This window comes from Trichosurus vulpecula, chromosome 5 (assembly GCF_011100635.1).
Source record: "Trichosurus vulpecula isolate mTriVul1 chromosome 5, mTriVul1.pri, whole genome shotgun sequence".
In the NCBI taxonomy this organism is placed as follows: domain Eukaryota; kingdom Metazoa; phylum Chordata; class Mammalia; order Diprotodontia; family Phalangeridae; genus Trichosurus; species Trichosurus vulpecula.
Window position 1 is genome coordinate 89770182 of NC_050577.1, and position 23637 is coordinate 89793818.

General features: G+C 40.2%; 1 protein-coding gene across 1 annotated transcript in view; it reads right to left on the minus strand.

Moving 5' to 3' along the window:
* DPP6 (dipeptidyl peptidase like 6) overlaps positions 1-23637 on the minus strand; it is a 1232953-nt gene that overhangs the window by 132321 nt on the left and 1076995 nt on the right. The window contains exons 11-14 of the mRNA XM_036759527.1: positions 19251-19374; positions 17271-17309; positions 11408-11515; positions 7755-7846 (exon numbers count right to left, since the gene is read on the minus strand). Of these exons, the coding sequence (XP_036615422.1) occupies positions 7755-7846; positions 11408-11515; positions 17271-17309; positions 19251-19374 (363 nt within the window). The remainder of the gene's footprint in view (positions 1-7754; positions 7847-11407; positions 11516-17270; positions 17310-19250; positions 19375-23637) is intronic.

Sequence of the window (23637 nt, forward strand, 5' to 3'; positions counted from 1 at the left end):
TGATCCCAAGCGGTCTCTCTGTAGATGAGGCTAGTGGTAAGTAAAGGGGACTTGGGTGTGAGGAGATGTAAATTTTAAGTCAGGTTGGGTCCCTCTCAGTATCCCTGTACTTTTGCATTTGGCTGGTTCTCACCTCTGTTTCTCAAGTTTGCTGGCTTCCTTCTATACTCAGCTCAAAGCCCATGCTTGGCAGGGCACTTTGCTAGTATCCTAAGCTAATATATTTTTCTTTTAGATAACCTTCTACCAACTCTATTCATCTTATAGGGGTGTGTGTGTGTGTGTGTGTGTATGTGTACGTGTGTATTTATGTATATGTATCTATATGTGTGTATGTATGCATATATACATATATGTATGTATATGTATTATATATATATATATACACACACACATATATATTTGCATAGTCTCACCCATTAGACTCAGATCTCTGAATCTGGAGAGCAGGGACTGCTTTTGCCAAATTCTCTTTATCGTTAGCACTTCACATAGTGCCCAGTATATAGTAAGCACTTAATAAATACTTGTTGACTGAACTGCACAGTGACCTTTGGCAAGCCTATCAGCCTATCTATCTTTTAGCTTTCTTTTCTGTAAAAAAGAGGTATGTTCTACTTTACAAATTGCTGCAAGAATCAAATGAGATGGAGTTTGGATAGTGGCCTTGAAAACTGAAAAAAGGGGGAGAAGCATGCCAATTGAAGATGTTAAGCTATCATTATAATGACTACAGTGGAGGTAGCTAGGTGGCACAATGGCCTGGAGTAAGAAAGACCTGAGTTCAAATCCAGCCTCAGACATTTATGACTTTGTATGACTTTGGGAAAGTCACTTAACTGCTGTGTGCCTCAGTTTCCTCAACTGTAAAATGAGAACAAGAATAGTACCTACCTCCCAGGGTTGTTATGAGGATCAAATGGGAAAAAAAATTAATTTCTGTCCTCCTCAGTTTCCTCATTTGTAAAATGGGATAATGACAGCACCCACTTTACAAGGTTGTTATAAGGGTCCAATGAGATGATGTAAAGAAGATGCAAGAGAAACCTTGAAGCACTCTATCTATGCAAACTATTACTGATTATAGGCCCACAACATGGGCAATGATGAACTAGAGCGTTTACAAGATGGCAACAGGAGGACAAAAAGCTTTGAAGCAATGGCACCGAAGAAACAACAAAGAGAACCAGGCTGGAGAAAGGAAGAAGAAGAGGAGGAGAAATGACTTCTCTTTTCGAGTATCTGAAGGACTGCCATGAGAAAGAGGGCTTTAGATGGAAGGACCAAGACCAGTTTTCTGAAGTCAAAGGGGCCAGATTTTGGTTCAACATAAGAAAGAACTAGCATTAGAACTACCTAGAAAATGGTGGCGGCTGTCTTTGGGAGGCAGGGAGCAAGCATCTGGGCAGGGCCCAAGCTCAACTAGACCACATAGCCACTTTTCATGGAGGAGAAGCTGAATGAGATGACCTTCAGGAGTCTATCTTCATCAATGCTAGGATTATGGGACTATAAATGCATTGAGTCTTTTTATACATATCGAACAATCACTGCAAGTGATGTAGGATCCCTCAAGAAAGATCAGTTGAAGGCACAATCACTCAGGAGTACCTCCTGGGGTCCCCCTTTGTAGGCAGGAAGGTCCCTGGCAAATGATAACAAGGTTGAGAGGCCTTTACCAATGCATGGGACTTGCTTCAGAAGGGCTGCCCAAGGTAATCACTAGCTTTCTATATGCTAATTGTTCCAGGAAAGTGGAACTGTTTAATTACATGTTTTATTTAATGTGTCTTTTAGGGCAGACATACAACTATTATTATCTTGATTTGAACTAAATTGGACTAGGTGGGAGAAGTGGCAATCATCTCAGGCCTGGACATCTTCCAGGTAGCAGAAGGAAATGAAAGCTGAAATTTGCTCACTAGAAATAACCTCATCAGTGGTTAGTGAACTTTACTCTGTGCCCCTAAACTGGCCCCCAATAAGGTTATTTGATGCTAGGCTTATAAGGAATTAAAATAGGTAGGATGAAGTTAAAAAAAAAAAGAAAATCACAGTTTAAATTCTGCTTCAGACACTAGCTATATGGTCCTGGGCAAGTTATTTAACTTTCCTCAGCCTCAGTTTTCTAATCTGTGAAATGGGAAGAGTAATAACAGCACCCATCTCCCAGGTTGTTATCAAGATCAAACTACTTCATCATGGATCAAACATACTACAAACACGGACCATCACCAGGATAAAACAGACTACAAAGCATTTTGTAAACCTTAAAAGAGCCGTATCAACGATGGCTATTATTATTATTATTATCCAAATTCGATGTGGCCATATATCAGTTTCTTTTTGCGGGTAGCTTAGGCAAGAGGTGAAAAGGTTCACAGAAGCAGCTGCCGCCTCAATCAAGGTGGCAGATGACCGGCTAGTTCATTCTCAGGATATTCCTACTGGTAAGAGGAAGTTGCACTGTTGACATCGCCACAATTGTGGTGGCCTGGCTCCTTATAACAGAGTTGCAAAGCATTCTGTGTTGGAAGGAGGTCAAGCAAGAGAGACAGGTGGAGACTCTGTGGCAGAACAGTAGGTATGGTGCGTAGGGGGTGGCTTTCCCTGTGAGTCTTATTTGTATTTATGTTTATATATATTTATATTTATTTGTATTTAATAACTATTAACAAAGCAATCAGGTGAGTATATAAAGCAAAGCATAAAATCTTAAATGAAACCAATAGCATCTAACAAGGTAAAACTAAATGAATTAATAAGTAACAAGCAAGCACAACAGGCTTTTCTTCCAAGATGGCCTAAAATTACACCAACTTATTTTTTATTTTGTTGTAGGCAACCTGCATAGAAATTACGCCTCAGTCCATCATACTTTGCATCGCTTAGTGTAAGTCCTTTCATATTTTTCGTATGTTTCAGATTATAATTAATGGCTTTATAATTTTCTATTACATTAATATGCAACAATTTATTCAGATATTCTCCAACTGTGGGATAAACAGGTTGTTCTATTTTTTTTTTTTGGCTATTACATATAAAGCAGCAATGGCTATTTTTTTTTGTACAAAGAGGCTCTTTTTCTCTTTTTATGGTATTTTTAGGATAAAATCCTAGCAATGGAATGGTTAGAGTAAAAGGTATATATTACTTTTGTGATTCAAATTGCCTATTGCGATATTGTTTTTCAAAACATCTTCACTAGTCTTCAGTTCCACCCTCTAATGATGTAGAAGGGCACCCATCTACCTGAATTCATTTCTTATCATTGCTCAGATTCTCTTACTGACAACTGTCTCACTTGCTTGGTTCGTCCCCTTGCATCCTGGTGCTCTGCAAACACTCCCAATAAATCCAACCTAGATTTTTGTATTCTTCCTGCTTTCCTCTCAACTGAGAACTATCTCCTCTGCCTTGGGTGAGGATTCCTCTTCCCCCCAGTCCATAACTTTCTAATCAGTGGCCCTGCCATGTGGGATGTGTGACATTCAGATAAAGGGCAGGTAGGATGGTTCAGTCTAAAATTTTAGATGAGAGGTTGGCTTAAGAGGGATGGCATGCTGTCAACAATGAAATTCTGTTAATACAGATGATTCTAGTGAAGAAGAAAGGGAGCGCCTTTTGAAGGAGACTGATGTGGCTACCCAGGAAACTACAAACTTAGGTTTAAAAAAGACATACGGAAGATGAAAGCATGGTCAGGTAACAGGATCAATAGAAAAGAATGGCACAGACATTTAAGAAGGATGTGGGGAACAGCTAGATTCCTGATAAGCTAAGGCTTGCTACGAATGCTAAGGACAATACAACTGTTTAAGATACCCTGGGGATGAGAAGAAAAGCATAGAAGGGAAATAACCATTACTGAGAGCTGTTGGGTCAATAATAGCAGATGACAATATGGTGGGAGTTGGCGGGTGTGACATTTTCCCTCTCTTGAGAGGAATAAAGCCATTTTAGAACAAACCTCAATTCCAGGGAAGGCAGTCACATCCAACCCCTATGTTTTTTTTATTTCCCTCTACTCCAGTTCTTGTGCAAGGCTACCCAAAAGAAGGAGACTGGTCTGTCTCAGATAGCAAGGCCAATGCCAGACTAACATAATAAAGAGCTCCAGGCTTCCTTTCTAGAACGCAATAAACTGGTCCCAAATTGTTTGTGAACCCAAAGTGAATATGACATAAATATGGGAAATGGGTGGCATTAACATTTTTGCTTGCCCTTCTCTATAGGCTAACCCATACTTCTCCATGCCATGACTCATAATGATGGATGAAATACAACTTTTTACTAACTTGTACATGAAATTGTGGTACACTGAATAAAACGTTGGGCCTGAAGTCAGGAAAACCTTAGTTTAAATCTGGCCTCAGACATTGATAAGATGTGTGATCCCGAGAAAGTCACTTAATCTCTGTTTGCCTCAGTTTCCTTGTCTGTTAAGTGAGGATAATAATAGCACCTAACTTGCAGGGCTGTTGTTACAATCAAATGAGATAATAATTGTAAAGTGCTTAGCACAGTGCCTGGCACATAGTAGGGGCTAAATAAATGTTAACTTGTTGTTGTTGTTATGTTTGTCCTTCATTTTCGAAGAGGACCATGACATCAGGGAAATGATGACATGACTTGCAGTTGACTGCGATTTGAGTGAGGGAGGGCTGTGCAAAATCACCAGCCTCACTTTCTCCTCCAGAGCCATCTGGATCCAGTGACCGGATATTCGTCAGGATGATTGGAGATGGCCCAGAATGAAGTGTTAACTATTAGAGAGAAGGAAGAGCTACTCAAGTCTCACTCTGTTTCTGTTTTATCTACCAAGAAAAATGATCTTCAGACTAAATACAGAATTGAATAATTAATCTGGAAATTAAATTTCAGAGTTAGAGACATGATGATAAGAAAATACACAGCATCTAACTGCCTTACGTGAGGCTCATGTAAACAGCCTTGGATGAACTGTTACCCAGGGTTCTGAAAGTCTTTGCTGATGTGACTGCTCAATTGTGATCCTTCGAGAAGATCTATGATCTTCTGAAAACCAAAGAGAAATGAAAAAGTAGTGCAAAAGTGGTCTTGATTTCCAAAAAAGCCAAAAAGGCAGGTTCTTCTAATGAATAGGCCAATGAATTTGCCTCGGAAACAGGACAAAATTCTAGAATCCAGTTATTGAAGGAAGCAGTGGTAGTGATGAAGTAGCAATAGTGGATCAAAAACAAATCCTGCCAGACTAAACAAGTTTCCTTTTTTTTTTTTTTTTTTTTTTTGGATAGGGTTACTAGATTGAGAGATGAAGGCACTAATGCACAGATAATAAGCCCGGCTTCCGGCGAGTCACTTAGCAATGTCTCTCACACATCTCTTAGATCAGACAGAGAGAAATTGGTTAGACAAGTTAAAAGGATTCAGAACTGGTTCAATGACCAGACCTACAGAGTCATGATTAATACCTTCCTATAGGGGTGGTTGGGTGGACTGCACTAGGGATATTTCCTTGGCCTTGTCTTGGTCAACATATCTATCAATAGTTTGGACTAAGGCATAAGTGGCAGGCTTACAAGATTTGTGGATGACACAAAACTAGAAGGAATGATTAAATATTGGATATCATGGTCAGGTTTTAAAAATAATGGGGTGGAATGCGGGGCCAAAGCTAATAAAATAAAATTTACTAGGGACACATCTAAAAATCTTAAATGTAGATTCAAGTTAGCTTCTCAAGTAGACAACTGGAAAGGGGAAGGCTAAAAAGTAGTTCATCTGAAAATAAATACTTAGGTGGAAGATTGGTAGGCTCCAAAGTCACTTAGAATTAATTGTGATAAGATAGCTCAAAAAATTTAATGCCATCTTAGGCTACATTAAGAAAGGGCTAGCAAAGTGTCTAGGATGAAGGAGGTAATAGTACTGCTGCATTCTGTCCTGGTCAGATCACAGCTAGAGTACTGTGTCTAGTTCTAGGCAACATATTTTAGGAAGAACACATCTACTGGACAAATCAGGGCTAATCCATTGGAGGGTAACCAGGATGGCGAGGCTACAAGGAATGATTTCATAGGAGATTTGACTGAAAGACCTGAGGATCATAGGAAAACAGATCATGAATTTTAGAGCTAGAAGGGGTGGGGGGAATGTCAGAAGTCAACAAGTTCAATCCCTTCATTGCACAGATAAGTAAATTTATGAGGTCCAGAGAATTTAAGGGACTTACTAAAGACTGTATAGCAAATAACTGACTTAGGGTTTGAATCCAGATTCAGTTCTAAATCTAGAGCTCTTTCCTGTATTGTACAATGACTGAGATGATTTAAACCTTTTTAAATAGGAAGGAATGGGTAGGTCCCTAAAACAGACATTGCCCAGAAGGGAAGGACCTGGTAGTGTAGCTCAGTGGTGACTGAGCCTTCAAAGGGAATATGAAGGCACTAGCTCGAAGGGCCACATGAAGAAGAAGAGTGGGGCAGAGATCACAGCCAAACGTCACCTGCAATATTCTGGCTCAGAGATGGCCTGAGAAGTTTGAAATGCCGAGGTTTCAGAAAGGCCTTTGTTCAATCTGCAACATTTTGGGTGGAGAAAATGGTTATGTGTGACCGTGGCTTTGAGCAACTACATAAAGCCCTTGAGACTCTCAATCCTGCACCTCAAAGACTTGTCCTAACAACAATCAGCCATTAGCCTCTCTGTTAGAAGACACCTCTCTGACCTGCCTCAGTCAAGGTACCATTTTGTGATTTTAAACAATGGTACTTGCAGCATTGCTATGAGAACTAGAAGGCCATTTTTAGAGAAGCATGAAGGGAACATGGAGAGATAGGTCAATGACTGTGTTTATTCTCGCAGACTGCAGTTATCGCCACCACATTGCAGGGTTTAAGGGCTTGGTGCCCCTGCAAGCTGGAAAATCCATAAAATCTTTGACCCTCTCTTTGTACCAAAGAAGAAGTTTGAATTTTTTCTTTTTCCTTTATGGGGTCTTTACAGTATCTTACTGTAAAATTTGGGTTAAGTATTTGGTCATAGGCTCTGTGTTATCTGCTGGTTTTAATGTGTCATCTGCAGCTTCTGCAGAACTCCCATTCAATTCTCATTTAATTTCTTTTGCCAACCCACAACATATCAAAACTGCAGTGGGGAAAGTCACGTTGTGGAAGGGATAACTGTATATTTCCCCTGTAGGACACAAACGTGCCAGTTCTATCTAGAGTGGGTACAAAATGTCTGTATGGGTAGTCGGGTACCTGGGGACAGCTAAAGAGGGCCCTGTAAAAGTTAGAATGGGGGTTCCCTTCAAAGCTTGCCAAAAGATCCTTAAAGGGAGAAACCATGCTTCATATCCTATTTCCCCCATGGTACCTAGCACAGTGTTAGCATGTAATAAAACCTTAATGACTGAATGACTGATCTTTGTCTAAGACCCAAGCTGCAGAAACCATGACTGTGGTACTAAAGTATTGATACAAAAAGGGATTCTCACTTCACAGTATCTGCTGAGAAGATGAGGTGAAATTCTAACACTGGAGGTTAGTGGTGGGCAAGACAGAACTCTATCGCAAAATGTCTTTGAGATTCCATGAGCTAATGATGTTTTGAGAATGAAAAAGGCAGCTCAGTCTTTATGTCCTGTGAGTCTGTAAGCAATTGGGTATAGCATGATTTAAGGGCATTCCATGTATCTTCATTAACCTTTGAGGCGAGAAGGTAAATGCTGAACGAGCTTTCCATAACCTGGTCCCCGTTGCTTTACTTACATTTTGTTTCTCTTCTCATCATAGGCCAGAATCTTGGTCACATCCCAGTCCCCTGAGGTGATAGACTGGAGGTTGTCATTGCTGCTATTGGGCTACAACACACAAACAGGAAGATGACCCTGTTACTGGAAAGAAACATACTGGGGACTATTACTTTTATACTTTTGCATATTGCATGCCAGCTCAGTGAAAACATGGCTTCCCTCTGTGTATGGAATGTCCTCATTCCACCTTTCCACTTAGAAGAATCTTATTTATTGTTCAGAGTGCAACCCTTCCATGAAGTCTTCCCTGAATATCCTCTCACCCCACTAGAATGATCTCTTCCTTCCTTAAATTCCTAGAGTGCTTACTGTCCATATGTATGTCTTATGTGTCTTATATAGCCTGTATGTAACTGGGGTCTTAAACCCTGGCCAAAGTTGGGACCCAACATGCATTTGTAGTTTGATTGGCTGATGATATCCAAGGGGAGAAAAGGGAAAAAGGAAGGCAAGAGAAAAGGTGGGAGGAAGGAAGGGTGGGAGACTTTCTCTTGGCATTCTCTGCCAGTAGGTATCAGGGTAGTTCAATACAACATTATTGAGTGTTCCAGCTTTCATACAAGTCATTTCTTTCTAAATGCCTTACAGAGTTAAATAGTGTAATTGCAATCATAAATCACCGCAGAAGGAGAGAGAAGAGACAAGCTTGACAGGAAAGATGTTTTCCACAGTGATTTGAAGCGAGCTGTAGAGGCAATGAGGTGCAGAGTTATAGGCAAGCTGTTCTGGAAGACAGGGGCTTTGGGAATCAGGCTCAGTGCTGGCAATAATTAAATTAGGTGAAGGGGCAAAGACAAAGACCTTGGGGCTTTCTGGAATGGGAGTCAGGAAGAAGGTGGAAAAGGGGGTGAGAGAAGCACAGAAAGAAAAGCACAGGCAGAGGGGGGTAGGCAGAGATGGGGAGGAGAAAGCAATGAAGAGAGAGAAGGGGAAAAGGAGGCAAGGAGAGAGAACACAAACGAGTGTGTGTCAGGGGTAGAAATAAGCACTGAAATCAAGGAGGGGAAAATGAGAGACAAAAGCATCAATACAACATTAGAAAGTTCAGAAGGGAATATGAACTGGGCAATTGTGTTGCTACATTGTTAAATTTAATATAGATTCAAAAAAACAGCAAATCCAGTTGCAAATGAAATGTTTTGTTTTCTAATATTATCATGTTTTTCACTGATGATTGTTAAAATCATAGTGAAAAAGAAAAAAAAATTAAAAGAAAGGAAACGGAGGGCAATTTGGGATTGATTCCTGCAAGGGGCAAGCAAACCAGTAGACTTGGGGAAGGGAAAATTTCCCAGTGGACAAATATTTATTGAGGGCCTTCTAAACTGCTGGGCAGTATGCTAAGTAGGCATTGTGGGAAAACAGAAAAGAATAAGAAGTGGTTTACGTGGAACTTACAACCTAGTAGAGGAAATAAGAGAGGCAACATAGTCTAGTGAAAAGAATAAAGAGACCTGGGTTCAAGTACTTTCTAGGCAAATGATGAGGAGGCCTCAGTCTTCTCATCTATAAAATTTGGGAGGTGGACAAGATGACATATTCTGGCTATAATTTGTTGTTATTGAGTCATTTTTAGTTGTGTCTAACTCTTTGTGACTGAAGTGGTTTGCCATTTCCTCCTCCAGCTCATTTTACAGATGAGGAAACCGAGGCAAACAGGGTTAAGTGACTTGCCCAGGGTCACACAGTTTGTAAGTGTTTGAGGCCATATTTGAACTTGTCTCAATGGCTCCAGGCCAGGTGCTCTAACCACTGCGCCACCTAGCTGCCCCTAATAGTCCATGACTATATGAAAAGCAAAAAGGCAAAGGGCAAGGTGATTTGGCAACCTTCTTTGGAATTGGGATGTGTGATTCTTTGTTCATACTGTCCCCTCACCTAGAATGTTTTTCTCCTTCTTTGATATTTACTACATTCTTGCCCAGTCCCCAAGGTTCGGCTCACATGTTACATCCTGTGTTAGCCTTCCCGAAACACTGTAGTTCATGGTGACCTCTCTTTCTTTACCACAATCAGAACAATTATATATTATTATGTGCTGATGTGTAATTGTTCATTATGAGTCTTTTCTCTCCCCCAAAGAGTGAATGAGTTCCTTACAGGCAGGGAGCACTTCTCTTGCATCATCTCTAGTGCATAGCACATGTTTGGGAACATAACAGGTACTCAATGAATACAGATTGATTAGGAATTTGGTAAGTCCAGAGATGAAGGTTTACAGGAGACACCAATTAAGGAACTGCCACGGTCCATATAAGAGTAAATGAGATAACAAATGTCTTGAGATGCAGAGGGAAGGATGGGAGAGGGCTCTAACAGAACACCCCCTGGCTTATTGCAAGACAGAGCAAATCCAACCTTTGGTAAGAGGATTTTCCTAGCGTGTGCCTCTCCACCCCTGACCCCGTGCCTTCCCTCTGAGATCACTGTCTGTCTATTCTATAAACCTACTGTTTACTTGTTGTCTTTCCCATTTGAATGCGAGCTTCTTGAAGGCAGAGGCAATGTTTTTGCCTTTCTTTGTGTCTCAGCACTTTCCACACTGCCCAACACATTAAATGCTTAATAAATGATCATTGACTGACTAGAAAATGTGATGGATTTTACAACAAGTATTGTGGAATAACTATAAATGTCTCATATAGAGCTTTGCAGTTCATAAAGCTTTTAAAATGCTATCTCAGTTTATCTTCATAACAGTCCTATGAAACATATTCTCATCCCTATTTTAAAGATGAGGGACCAGGGTTTCAGAGCTGGGGTAAGCTCAGAGACCTTGTATAGCTGACTAGCCTGAAGCCGCAGTTAGGGAGTGACTGAATCAGGACTCGAGCCAAGCTCCTTGGATTCCAAATCCAGTGGTTTTGCCACTCTGCCATGGTGCCTCACGCTGGAGGATGGAACGGTCACTGGATTTGAAGTCAAGAGAGATTTGGGTATGAATCCCACTGCTGATATTTACTAGCTGTGTGACCTTGGACAAGTAGTTTATCCTTTTAGAATCTTGGTTTTTTCATCTGTAAAATGGGGATAACAGGGCCTCAAGTACCTGCCTCATAAGGTTGTTAGGAGGACTGACATAACTTTTGTAAAGTGCTTTGTAAATCTTAAGTCTGCTTCAAAAGGGAGAGGTAAGTCAGGAAGAAAAACCCCAAAACCAAATAAACCTTTAGGGACCTGACAGAAGTGGGGAGGGGGTATTTGTAGGAGATGACCCTAAGAGATGAAGAAGGGACAGTAAAACATATATGACCTCAACAGATACGGAATGGATGCAAGTTTATGGGTTTGTCAAATTTGGCACAGAACTCACTGAATAAAATTTTGAAAAAACAAAAACTTTAGTCCTATTATTTTTACAAATTATTCTAGAATTTTACATGAGCTTCATATAAGATGACATTTTAAGGGAAACTCTCATACCCATTATCCCTTTTAGATATGGGATGTCCAGTGCAATGGCCTTGGTCCATCTTCTTGTAAGGAAGCTTGGGTATGAAATGATGGCATTTCCCAAGGGGCCTAAGGGATTCAAGTCCTTTGATTTCTGGTCATTAGGAGCAGGCACTGCTCCAGCAAGACAGCATTTCAATAACACAGTATTGTTACCTGGGAAGAGGCCATGCCAATATGGTAGAATTTTCCTCGTCCTCCCTGGGGAATGGCTCTGACAAAGAAAAACTTTCGGCCATCTTTGGAGAAGATGGGTTCTTCATTCTGTAGGAGGCAAATACCCAGATGAGCAAGGCAGCACATTTTACTTTGAAGCAATTGAAGGAGGGAAAAAATACCCCCCTCCCCACATCCCCTTAATTCTAACTAGATTCATATTTAGTAATATCTTGAATGAGAGTTGGGACCAGCTTTAAGGAAGGTCTAACACACAGGGAAGAACAAACACTGAGGTCTTTGCTTTTAATGTGTGTTAAGACCATTCATAAATCATAGGATCCCAGAATTATAGACTTAGAGTTAGAATATATCTCCCAGGCTATCTACTCCAGCTCATTCATTTTACAAATGAAGAAACTGGGACCCAGAGTCGTTAAGTGCATATGATCACACAGATACTAAGAGTAGAGAGGGCATGTGAACAAAGCCCTCTGACTAAAGACCGGTGCTCTTCTCACTGGACCGTACAGTTTACTCTGGGTGGGGGGAGGGGGAGTGGTAACAGAAACCTCATGTGATACAGTACAAGTGAGGTCCGCTGTAAAGGCCTTCTGGAGGCAGGATGAACAGGAGACAAAGCACTGGGCTTAGAGAGAGGAAGACCTGGGTTCAAATGTGACCACAGACTCTTAATGTGATATAATCCCAGGCAAGTCACTTACCCTTTCTGAGACTCAACTTCAACATCTGCAAAACGAAGATAATAATAATGCCTACATCCCAGGGCTGATGTGAAGAGTAAATGAGATAATACAGACTTTGTTGTTGTGTTTGTTGAGTCATTTGTTCAGTTGTGTCGGATGCTGTCACCCCATTTAGGGTTTTCTTGGCAGAGATGCTGGAGTGGTTTGCCATTTCCTTCTCCAGTTCATTTTACAGATGAGGAAACTGAGGCAAACAGGATTAGGTGACTCGCCTAGGGTCACATAGCTAGTAAGTGTCTGAGGCCAGATTTGAACTCAGGAAGATGAGTCCTCTGCACTCCAGGCCTGGCACTCAATCTATTAGGCCACCTAGCTGCCCAGAACACATACGCACGACTTTGCGTGTGCGTGTGTATACACATATATGTGTGTGTGTGTATGTGTATGTGCATGTCTATATATGTACATATACATACATATACACATACATATGTGTATACACATTAAAACTTTATGTATATGTATGTGTATATAGTGTGTAAAACTTTGCAAACCTGAAGGCATTATATGAGTGTGAGCTAGCTTTATTTCTCAATTTAGAAGCTATTTATAAAGAAAAAAGAATAATTATATTGCGTTTGCTGGGCTCATCAGCAATAGCATTAGCTTGGTCCCTTACAAAGCACGGTGCCATACCTTCAGTCCTGTAAAATTGCCCATCATATCCCAAGGAATATTGCAAAGTCTGCCCATTTGTACCGTTCTGGGAAAATCACAAGCCTAGATTGGGGTAAATGCCAACTTTATCACAGGATAATAGATTTAGAACTCTGAAGGACATTAGGAGCGACCTAATCCAAACCTTTCTCTCTTCTTTTTTTAAACCATTGAGGAAACCAAAGCCCAGAATAATTAAATGACTTAGCCAAGGTCACAGAGAGTAGCAAAGTTGGAATTTGGACCCAGGTCCTCTGATTCCAAATTTGGCATCCTTTCTGCTGTACCACACTATTTTCTATTTTTCCAGTCTCTGTGACGCAGTGGACCTGGCAGTAAGGAGGCTGCTAATCACAGCTACTTCACAAATGAGGTGTGTCACCTTAGTCAAGTTTCTGGGCCTCAGTTTCTTCACTTGTAAAAAGAGGGTAGGTTGGGCTACGTAACTTCTATGGTCACTCCCATCTCTGTCTATAAAATGCTTAGTTGTTTCACCCTGAAATATACTCAAAACCAAGAAAAAGGGGGAAAAAGAAAGATTTTCCTAAATGTTGTCAGATGCAAAACAGATTTGCTCACAGACAGAAGGGATTAACTGTCCTTCTCATCCCTCTTTGTATCCTTGGAAAAAAGAATTCTGGTTTCTTAAAAAAAAAAAAAACTTGTTGCTTGAGTCATGCTTTCCTGTATCTACTGTCTCTTTTCTTCAAAAGCTCAGTACTCACTTTTGTTTGTTTATTTTTCTCCCCAAGGGAAATGGTAAAAGGGCAAATTGAAAGTGAATGAATGCCTGAAGTGTGGTAACCTCCAACACTGATTGCATGGTCCCCCCAAAATTAGTGGTCCATTTCTCTGCATCCTGTTGATCTGTTCTCTTTGTTCAGTGAAAGCAACCTCTCAGCTTCTGTGAAGCTCAACTTTCAAAGTTCCCATTGGTGAACACCAATTAGTTGAGCATCTGATTCCAGGAGGTCTGAGTGAACAGGAATGAGACCATGTAGTAAAAAGCAACCTCAGCTGGCTAGCAGCCAATTCATTTCTCTGCAGCAAATGAACATGTGCATATAAGATGTGCTAAAGACATTAAGTAACATGTGATGAAAATGGCATTTAATTTTCATGAACACAGAAGACAAACTGAAAACTTCAATCTGTAAACACTTATTTTTATATTTTTTTTTGTTGAAAATATAGAATTGAAATGTGAGGGAATAGAAAAAATCAACAATTAATTTGGCATTTAAAACACATTTCTATTTTTCAATTGGGAGTTGGGAATGGCAATATCCCTTTAGCGTGATGGAAAAAAAATGTATTTTAGTCAGAAAAAAGAATCTTCCTCATAAAAAAGAGTAAACCGGCAACTCAGGAAGGATTTTTATAACGCTAGGTTAATCTTATTTTAATGGAGAATAAATTTACATCTGTGATGTAAGTATACAAGATTAAGTAAGGTATAATAGAAAAAAATGCAGAATTTGGAGTCAGAAGACCTGGGTTTAAAACCTAACTTTGCTCTTTATCTACAAGTTTCTTACCTCTGTGGCCTTGTTTTTCTCATTTGTAAAGTGAGGGGGCTGAACTACATGACTGATGAGATTATCTGCACATCATATTTGTGAACCAGAAAAAATGGATCAACTTAATTTTTCAGTAACTTGCTAGCGATCTTTCACAAAGTCAGAAACAACAGCTTGTTTCTAAACAGGCTGGGGAAAATGATTAGACTTTATGTGTATGCATGAATGCATGCACGCATGAATGTATGTATGAAGGTATGCATGTATGAATGTATGCATGAATGTACGCATGAACATATGCATGTATGAATGTATGCATGTGTGAATGTATGCATGTATGTATGTATGTATGTATGTATGTTCCCCACCAAATACTAGCAGGACTGAACCTATGAGTGGTGCTGTATTTCCAGCCTAGGCGAGAAAGAAGATTTAATCTCGAAAACAGAAGCAAACAATAATGAGAAAGTTTTTTTTTTAAAAGACTTAAAATTTCTGACAAAAAAGAAAAAAATAATGAAATACTAAAACAAAATGACAGATCTTGCAATATATGCCAAATGACAAAAAAAGAAAAGCAAAAAAAAATTAAGCTTGGTTTAGAGCAGTATGCCATTAAGGCAGAGCTCTGGAACCTTTATCTGATGAAGAAATTCTTTTAATCTTTCTTAAGAGTTATGACTGCCGATGGGGCTGGAAAAGGGGAGGGTGCCTGCTTGTAAATGGCTGACATGCAAGTTTCTGATGAGTTTCTGGATGGCTGCTCATCTTGCTTCCCTCCCTATTGATAAGGATATATAAGTGTCAATCAGATATGTTCCTTCTCCTCCCCTTTGGAAGCCTACCATAATGGACTTGGAGATCAGCCAGATTAAGCTTCCAGAAATATGCCTAGGTCCTAGTCTGCTGGCAGGAGAGTCCATCATAAGGCTTCTCAATTTAAGTAGCAATCTGAAAATTCAGGGCTGGGAGTCTTAACACTACAGTTATCATTAGCTAGCAAGCCACCTGATATTGCCTGGTCTCAGAGTCCTCGCCTCTAAAACAAAGGGGTTCACTGTGAAGAAGGGCCAAGCCAAGTGCCTTTCCCTCCTATTTCCTGTTACTGATATTCTGTCTCCTAATTTTGAGCGTTCTTTCTCATGAGCCCTCCCTCTGTTTCTAGAATGCACTCTCTCATCAATTCTACTTTTTGGAATCCTTACCTTCCTTCAAGGGTCGGCTCAGCTGCTAAATCTTCTGTCAAGTCTTCCTGATCCGCCCCCTCCCAGCAGTCAGTGCTGTTTAAATTATCTTTTATTTACTTACATGCATACATGTTATACATCCACCTAAGCAGCTCAGTGGTGCAGTGCCTACAGCGCTGTCTGGAGTCAAGAAGCCTTCATTCAAATGTAGCCTCAGATATTTCCCAGCTGTGTGATTCTTGGCAGGGCATTTAGCCTCTGTATGCCTCAGTTTCCTCAACTGTGATATGGGGCTAATTAATAGCACCTACCTCTCAGGGCTGTTGTGGTGATGATTGAATGAGATATTTGTAAAACACTTAGCAGAGTGCTTTGTAACTTAGTAGGTGCTTAATAATACTTGTTTCCTTTCTTCCCTTTTTCCTTCTTCCCCGCCCTTTGCTCCAACACCCTAAGTTGTGAGTACTTTTAAAATCTTGTTTTACTTACATGTGTACATGTTTTATCTCTACCTAGGAAGCTAGGTGGGGTAGAGGATAGAGGACCCGCCAGGGGTCAGGAAGACCTGAGTGCAAATCTGACCTCAAATGACTTAGCTATAGGACCCTCAGCAAGTCACTTACCTTCTGTTTGCCTCAGTTCTCTCATCAGTAAAATGGGGATAATAATGTCATCTAGCAAGTGTATAATACATATTTGTTAAGTGAACAGGAAGGCTGGGAATTCAAGCCTAACAACAGATTCTGCAGTTCAGCTCAGATTAGCAGGGTTAAGAGTGGCTCATCACTGCAGGATAATCCACAGTTGTTTTTTTTTGTTTGTTTTTTTTAGCTACAACTCATTAAACTGTCTACTAAGGAGTGGAAGGGAATCGATCTATGTCAGTCAAGGGAATATGCACACTGATGCAATCAAAGGTCCTTGAAGATTATATACTGAACTATGAGTTGGCTGGTATGACCTAACCAAGTACACAGAACAATCTTAGAGGAAAAAAAAAAACAAAGACATAAATGACCTCATTTCCCCTAGGCCTTTATTTCATTTAGGTTAGATTTTATTCCCTAAACATCCCAAGCCCATGATCTCTGTTAATTTACACTGATATCTCAAGTTATTTCTGAGGTAGAGATGAACAGATGAGGAGGTGATCATGGAACAGCTTCCTCATCTATCCACTTTCCCATCTGTCCATCTTTCTAGAGGGATATGACACATGAAATATGGGAGAGTCTGATGCACAGGGGACAGAAAAGAAATCTCAGCCATGAAAAAGTTGCAGAGAGCCTTCATACTTCAGAAATTTTCTGCTATTTTGGTCCACATTTGGTGAGTTTCTATAAATCTATCAGTGCGTTGTATTAGAAGTTACAAGTACCTGCTCAGACAATATTCCTAAGACTTTTAACAAGTCACTTCAACTCATTCGAGCTCAATCAACATTTAGCCAGAGAGCCTAGAGTCAGAGGGTCTAGGTTCAAATCTTGGCTCTGTCCCCTGTTACCTTTGTGAATGCAGGCAAGTCACAGCCTATCTGAACCTTGCTTTCTTCACCTGTAAAACAAAGTGATTGGACTAGACAAGCTTTAAGGCCCCTTCTAACTCTATAGTCATGATATGATGGCTTTGGCCTTTTATAATAATTGCTTGGGCAATATCAGTCTCTGGGGATGTACAGCTCTTAATATCTGGTGTCTGTAGTAAAAATGGTGAATAGTACAAAGATAGTTACCTGTCTGTGCAGCCAAGCTTCACTTTCATCTTCATGTTTCTGAAATAAAATAAGAGAATTAGAAAAGGGATTTTTCCGTGTATTGTATCTGTGCTTTTCAAGGCAGAAAGCAATTTGCCTGCATCTACATAGTGGCTGCACAAGGACAGAAGAACCGCTGAGCCATGCAAGGTGAGCAGGTAAGCCCAGGGCAGCCTCTTTCTCTTGCTTTGTGGCTCTGGGCTAAATACATGTATCATTGTATTGGGAGGTCTGTCTCCTACCCTAGCAACAAAGGGAAACCTGCTGCTTCCACAGAGATGGCCTTTCACCAGCTGACATGCATCATTTTGCAGACATGCTCAGAAATCTATTCCTTTTCCTTTAAGGCAACTGTAAAATGTTGTCATTTTAGTAATGAACAAGATAGCCTGTGGGGAGCCTTCAGCCCAATCTCTACTTCAGGTGTCCCTGCATTTATACTCAGAGGCCCCAACTTCTTATACCTTTAGAGGTGGGGAGAAGGCATATTTTGGAAGATGACCTGAAAAAAAATCTAGAAAAATGCATCAGATATCCAAACAGATGCACCCACTAAGGCATGAGACAACATCATTAATGAAGTTCAAAGATTTGTTCCTGACACTAATTTGGCTATTAGGAAACCCAGTGGATGCCTTCCAGTGACAAGCGGGACTACAGCTACGGATTCTTCTGACCTGATTCTTTTTCCTAAATCTGGAAACATAATATAAGGGACAGACTCAGGTGTCTGGAAGATCTTATTTATCTTATTTTTTGGCCCAAAGATAAGAACAGAAGGCCAAGAATCCCAAATGGCATGTAGAAAAACATGACAAGGTGAGATGAAATGGCTGTTCCGCAATTGCCTATGGGGTGCTCTATCCCACCTGGGATTCTGTCATTGGGTACCACTTGTGAAACAGATTGACTTAATTTTCTTTTCCCAAGTTGGTTTCTTTTTCTTAGAAACAACTTAGAACCCTCTCCTAATAAGGAAGATAACCTTATGTCTCCTTACCTTAGTTCCCTAACACTCCTTAATCTTTCCTATGACCAGCATTTCAAGAATCCTTGGCATACAGCCACTTTTCAGACCTTTCCATCCTCCAAGTTTAAAGGTACTAAGCTCAATGGTATTTACAAAGGGGTGGGTCATTTGGAGTAAGAGAGTTGTATCTTGCCAGTGGTTTCCACTCAAGCTGGCTGTCAAGGCTAATCATCCTCTTGGAATTAGGAAACAGAACCCAGGAGTGATGGCTAAGAGAAGCTATTGACCAGGGTTTCCTTCAGTTCTAACCATTTCTGAGAGAGCTGTTCCAGTGGTTAGACCAGGGCTGTTGATTTTTTACCAAATTATCCCATATATCTTTGGATTAAAAGCTTTCTTACTACTAACCATCAATGGCCCAATGTATTATCCCTCCTGGGAACTTTTACTAATGAATGACCTTACAGTTAATTTGCAAGCTAAGATACTTGTATAATGATATGTAATAAAAACTGTGTCACTAGAGGAAGGTCCAAAGTTATATCCAGGCATAGTCAACCCAATGTGCCTATATCACTTACTTGATCTACTTTATTAATTCCCCACCACAGACAGCTCCTACTTTAATTTCTCTCTTCTTCACATACCCTTTTTCTTTCTCTACATCTGCCTAGTAGTGCCCATGGTAATTTCTTAGCCTTGCTGGTGACTCTCATGGATTTACTTATCCAGTGATAGCCTGGTTCTAAGAACTATTCTGATTGCAATTAGTTCTAAGAACTATTCTGATGATCATACATAACTCTTAAGCCTGTTTACGAGGTGGGATAACCAGCAAAGATCCTTCTTCTGGTGCTACCTTTGAAGGAACTCTGACCAATTGACTCACTTGAATGCCTAGGTCAGAATGACTCGGAGCATGGTTCTGATAAGGTTTGACTTGATTAGCTGCCCAAGGCAAGTAACCAATGCTGACCCAGTCTTATTACCTTCGTGCAAACTCCAGTGGTGGCATCGCAGAGTGTGAGGATAGATACATTCTGGGCTCGGTTCAGCCAGTTCACTGCTACTTTGGTACTTGTCGCCCACTTCACCATGGTTATATAATAGTCTCTGAAAGCATCAAAAACCTCAGAGTTAATGGGAATGAATGCATCCACTGCTGTATAGAAAACAGTCACAGTGTAGCTTTGGCTAGCAGATCTAACGATTGGAGACTGACATTGACCCTTAGGTGGATTCTGACATGTAAGATTCTTGTTGCAATACTAAACACATTTATTACTTTATTGCTTTGATGGGTGATTGAGCCATGTATATGTCTGAAAATATCTTTAACTTGTTGATGTGATATTCTTTAGAGTTACCCAGTGATAACAGATGTGTGTTGTAAGAACAAGGCAAACGTGCAAATTCCTTCAAGTTTTCTGTAAACAGCCCATCTGGAAAGGTGGACAAGGGTAACAAACTTTTTGAGTAAAATGCTTCTACCTGATTTGTTCTTCTCACTTGGTTTTCCTATGACAGGCCCTGTATGCACTCGATCAGAGCCCTGGTATTGAGAGGCAGTGAGAGAACTGAAAGATAGTATAAGAGATCAGATGAAGCTTAGAGGAAAGTCAGGCTTGGGTATAATGACAGACTATTTTAAACATAAAAAAACCCCATTTAGATAGTTGCCACACTAAGGAAGCCTTGTTCTCCTCTTCCTTCTTAGCACCAGCTTTGGAGAAAATGCAAATCAATCAATTTATAAGCATTTCCTGGGCACCTAATCTGTGTCAGACACTATCCTGGGTGCTGGTAGCCAAAAGGGGGAAACAGTTCTTTGCTCTGAAGAGCTCATATTCTAGGGGACAAACAACAGGAAGACAGAAAAACAATGCACATTATAGACAAAGTAAATAGCAGATAATTTAGTTGTGAAGCACTGGTAACCGGGAGAACCAGAAGAGGCTTCATACAGGAGGTGGCACTTAAGCTGAGCTTTTAAGGAGACAAGGATCCCAACAGGTGAGGAGGAAGCCCATTCTGAGTATAGGGGATAGAGTAAAGGTCATGTTGTTCCTTTGTTTTCTAGTTAGTGAACAGTGCCAAAAGGACTAAGGATGCTAGAAGTGTCTTTTACAACATCACTCAGAGTTCACAGAAGCAGCAACATTTAAATTAGGAGTTGAGAATTCTGAGAAGAAAAACGAGGAAGATAACCATCCTGGAAGAGACTCAAAATGTAGAGAGAAAAGAGAGAAGAGGTTCTGTTTGTGGTGGGACTTCAAGAGAAATAATAATAGTCCTGGGTATGCTAATAAAAATACATGTGTTAACAGGGCTTTGGCACATGCCCAGGTTACCTAAGATGAAGGCACTCGTGGGAGATGCCAGGGGCTTGCTTCTGCGAGAAGGCATCCTGTATTTGCCTGCCATGTGGATAGGAACGGTCTCTTTCCACTTGCTGTGTAGCCAGAACTGGTTGCATCTTTAAAACTACCCTCACTCTCTCTTTCCAGTGGCATCCAGAGGTGAAGGGCTTATTCATTCACTCCATGGACATTATACACTAAACTGGGTGTGGGAAGGGCTACCCTTCCTTTTCCCTTAGGCCCTGTGTCTCTGAGAAACCAGTTTGGGGTTTTGCTCAGATCTATTTTTCCATATTAGTTTAATTTACAGGGGGTGGGATCCTGGGCCTGAAAGCTTGAACAATGTGGATTGGATGGTGCAATTTGCTCAGCAGAGAAACCCTGAGAATTCAGAGGCCAGGGATACAAGCCCAAGAGCCTTTTAACTTGGAACTTGGTGGGACTAACACTATATAGTAACTGAGCTAAATTGTCAAGTTTAATGCCCCTTCCCTAGTCAGAGGATGAGATGGTATGGGGGGAGTTGCAGGGGGAAATATGCTCCACAGGTGTTGTGGAGGAATGTTTGTATGTTTGTGCTATACCTTTGAAGTAAATATTTCATAGCAAAAGCTAATCTTGTTAGTGTCTGTATGAATGACTTTTATTCACAGAAATCGGAACTTGAACAGCCAGAACCCTAAAGCCCCTGAAAACACCTGTTGACCATCTTGGAGAATTACCAGAGTAGTTCTCTAATTAAGGTACATAAAGCATGCCTGGGAGAGGGATGAGAACAGACAAGAGGGGAAAATGAAGCACAGTCAAATGTTTCTGCTATTTGACCTTATTCTATAACTGTTGCAACCTTTGACTATAAGAGATAGGAACAAAAATAGGAACACAGAAAAAGGTTCATTTCAGAGAATTTGCTCCCCAAGACTTAGCCTCTCTGGGATCCCAGTGACTATTAAGATTCAGTTTCCAGAACTATACCACAATTACCATTCACATTATTTGTTTTCTATCTAATTTTTTACCTTCTAGCTTAAGCAAATGCTTTTTAAATAATTTAGTTTTCTGGTCAGTTACTTGTACTTCGTGGAGGAAAAAATTCTGTTTTTTTCAGGCTCAGTTTTTGTAAGGTTTATAAGGTTTTAAGGTTATGCCTTGTCTATGCTTCCTGTTCCCCCTTGTCCCTTTGTTTTCCCTGCCATCCCTTCCCCTTTAAGGAATTAAGAACTTCTGTCTCCTCCAAAACTTGGGTGATTGGAACCTCCCTGGATATGACATGAGAGGTGAAAAGCCTAAAACACATAGGGCTAAGAGTCCTGTTGTGGGCTAAGATACTGGCAGAACTGAGGAGGTATGTGTTAACACTTCACATTTCCATAACCCCATTTGGGGCTGTTGTGAGCAAAGGAGCTATGGTGTAGAGGAGGGGCAGTTGGAGTTAACTTTGCCCTCAGTTAGCTTGATTGAGGATTCATCTGTGGGGCCTTTGGGCACAAGAATATAAAATTGGCATTCAGGCCTTTGTTAGGGAGCTCCTAACACCCCAGGTATTGTCTCAGACAACTTATTTTAACATCTTTGCTGGCGGCTTTTACTTTCCTGATCAACTTTTAGCCACCTTGAAGACTGCTATTTAAATATGTTATTTTTATTATTATTATTTTTTTTTATTAAAAGAGATATCTGGGTTTTGTTTTTTTTTGGGGGGAGGGTAGGGGGAACCCTTTGATTGAATCATTGCACCACATTCAGAACTACAGACTTGGACAACCCCTAGCCTTCCTTTAAAAGACCTGACCCTCTTCAGCAATCCTGAACTATCTAAATGCACAGAGTGAAGATGCACCTAGGAGTCCTCATTCATTGAACTCTGGAGAATCCAGTGTAAAGATGTGTCAAGTCCTAGGGGCAGCTTCTCACAACGTTTTTGGGTCTTCTTCATCTTGCTTTGGCCTGAACACCTTCATACGCCTAAGGCTCTCCAGCAGCATCTCTGGCTGTTTTTCTTCCTTCCCTACCTGGCTTTGCAGCTGTTGGCTAATACCGTGTTCTGGAGGTACCATCTGCTTCCCCTGTTAAGGAGATTGATGATACCCTAATATCCTTCCCTTGTTTCTCCTACCTTCCCTCTGTATGTTCCCTTGGGCATCACCACTTAAACCTTTTGACTTTTTTCCCTTAAAGTCTCAAATTGAAAGGCTTTCAGCATTGACTAGTTCTTTTGCAAATCTCCCTTTGAAGTCCCAGCAACCAATCCCTTCAGCCACTGTTGAGGATAGTACTAGAGTCATTTATTTAAAAGGAGAAAAATTGTGAAAACAATGAAAAGGAAATAAAAGGAATTACAAGGAACTATTTCACCCATTTATATAAAACTGAAAATTTAAATGAAATGTATGCATATTTACAAACAAATAAATTGTCCAGATTAACAGAACAGGAAATAAAGTATTTAGATATTTTAGATAGAGATTTAGATATTGAGTATTTAGATAATATAGTGTAATGATCTTTGTGGGTCTAGTCCCTGCTATACAACTAAACAGCCATGTGACCCTGAGCATACTGCTTTCTTTCTCTGAGTATGAAGTTCCTCATCTGTTAAATATGGGGGAGGGGGAGTAGAAGAGATTTTGTTTGACTAACTTGTGTATAAGGATATTCATAGCAAATATGACATGAAAATTTAATTTCTAAAATATATATTTAAAAAACTCACAAAAGGAACTCCCAGTTTGTAATAGATAAATGATCAAAAGGTTTGCACAAATATTTTTCAAAGGAAGAAACAAATATTACTTGAAGGAATGCTCAACATTACTAGTAAGGAGATACAAATTAAAACTTGGAGGTACCACATAATACCCATGAAATGAAAAAAAAATTAATAACAATGAAAATAAATGCTAACAGGGTTATACAGAAACAGGAACACTCATTCATTGCTGATGGAACTGCAAACTCGTGGCATCTTTTTCTAAAGCAATCTGGCAGTGTGTAGTAAAAGTTACAAAAGTAATTC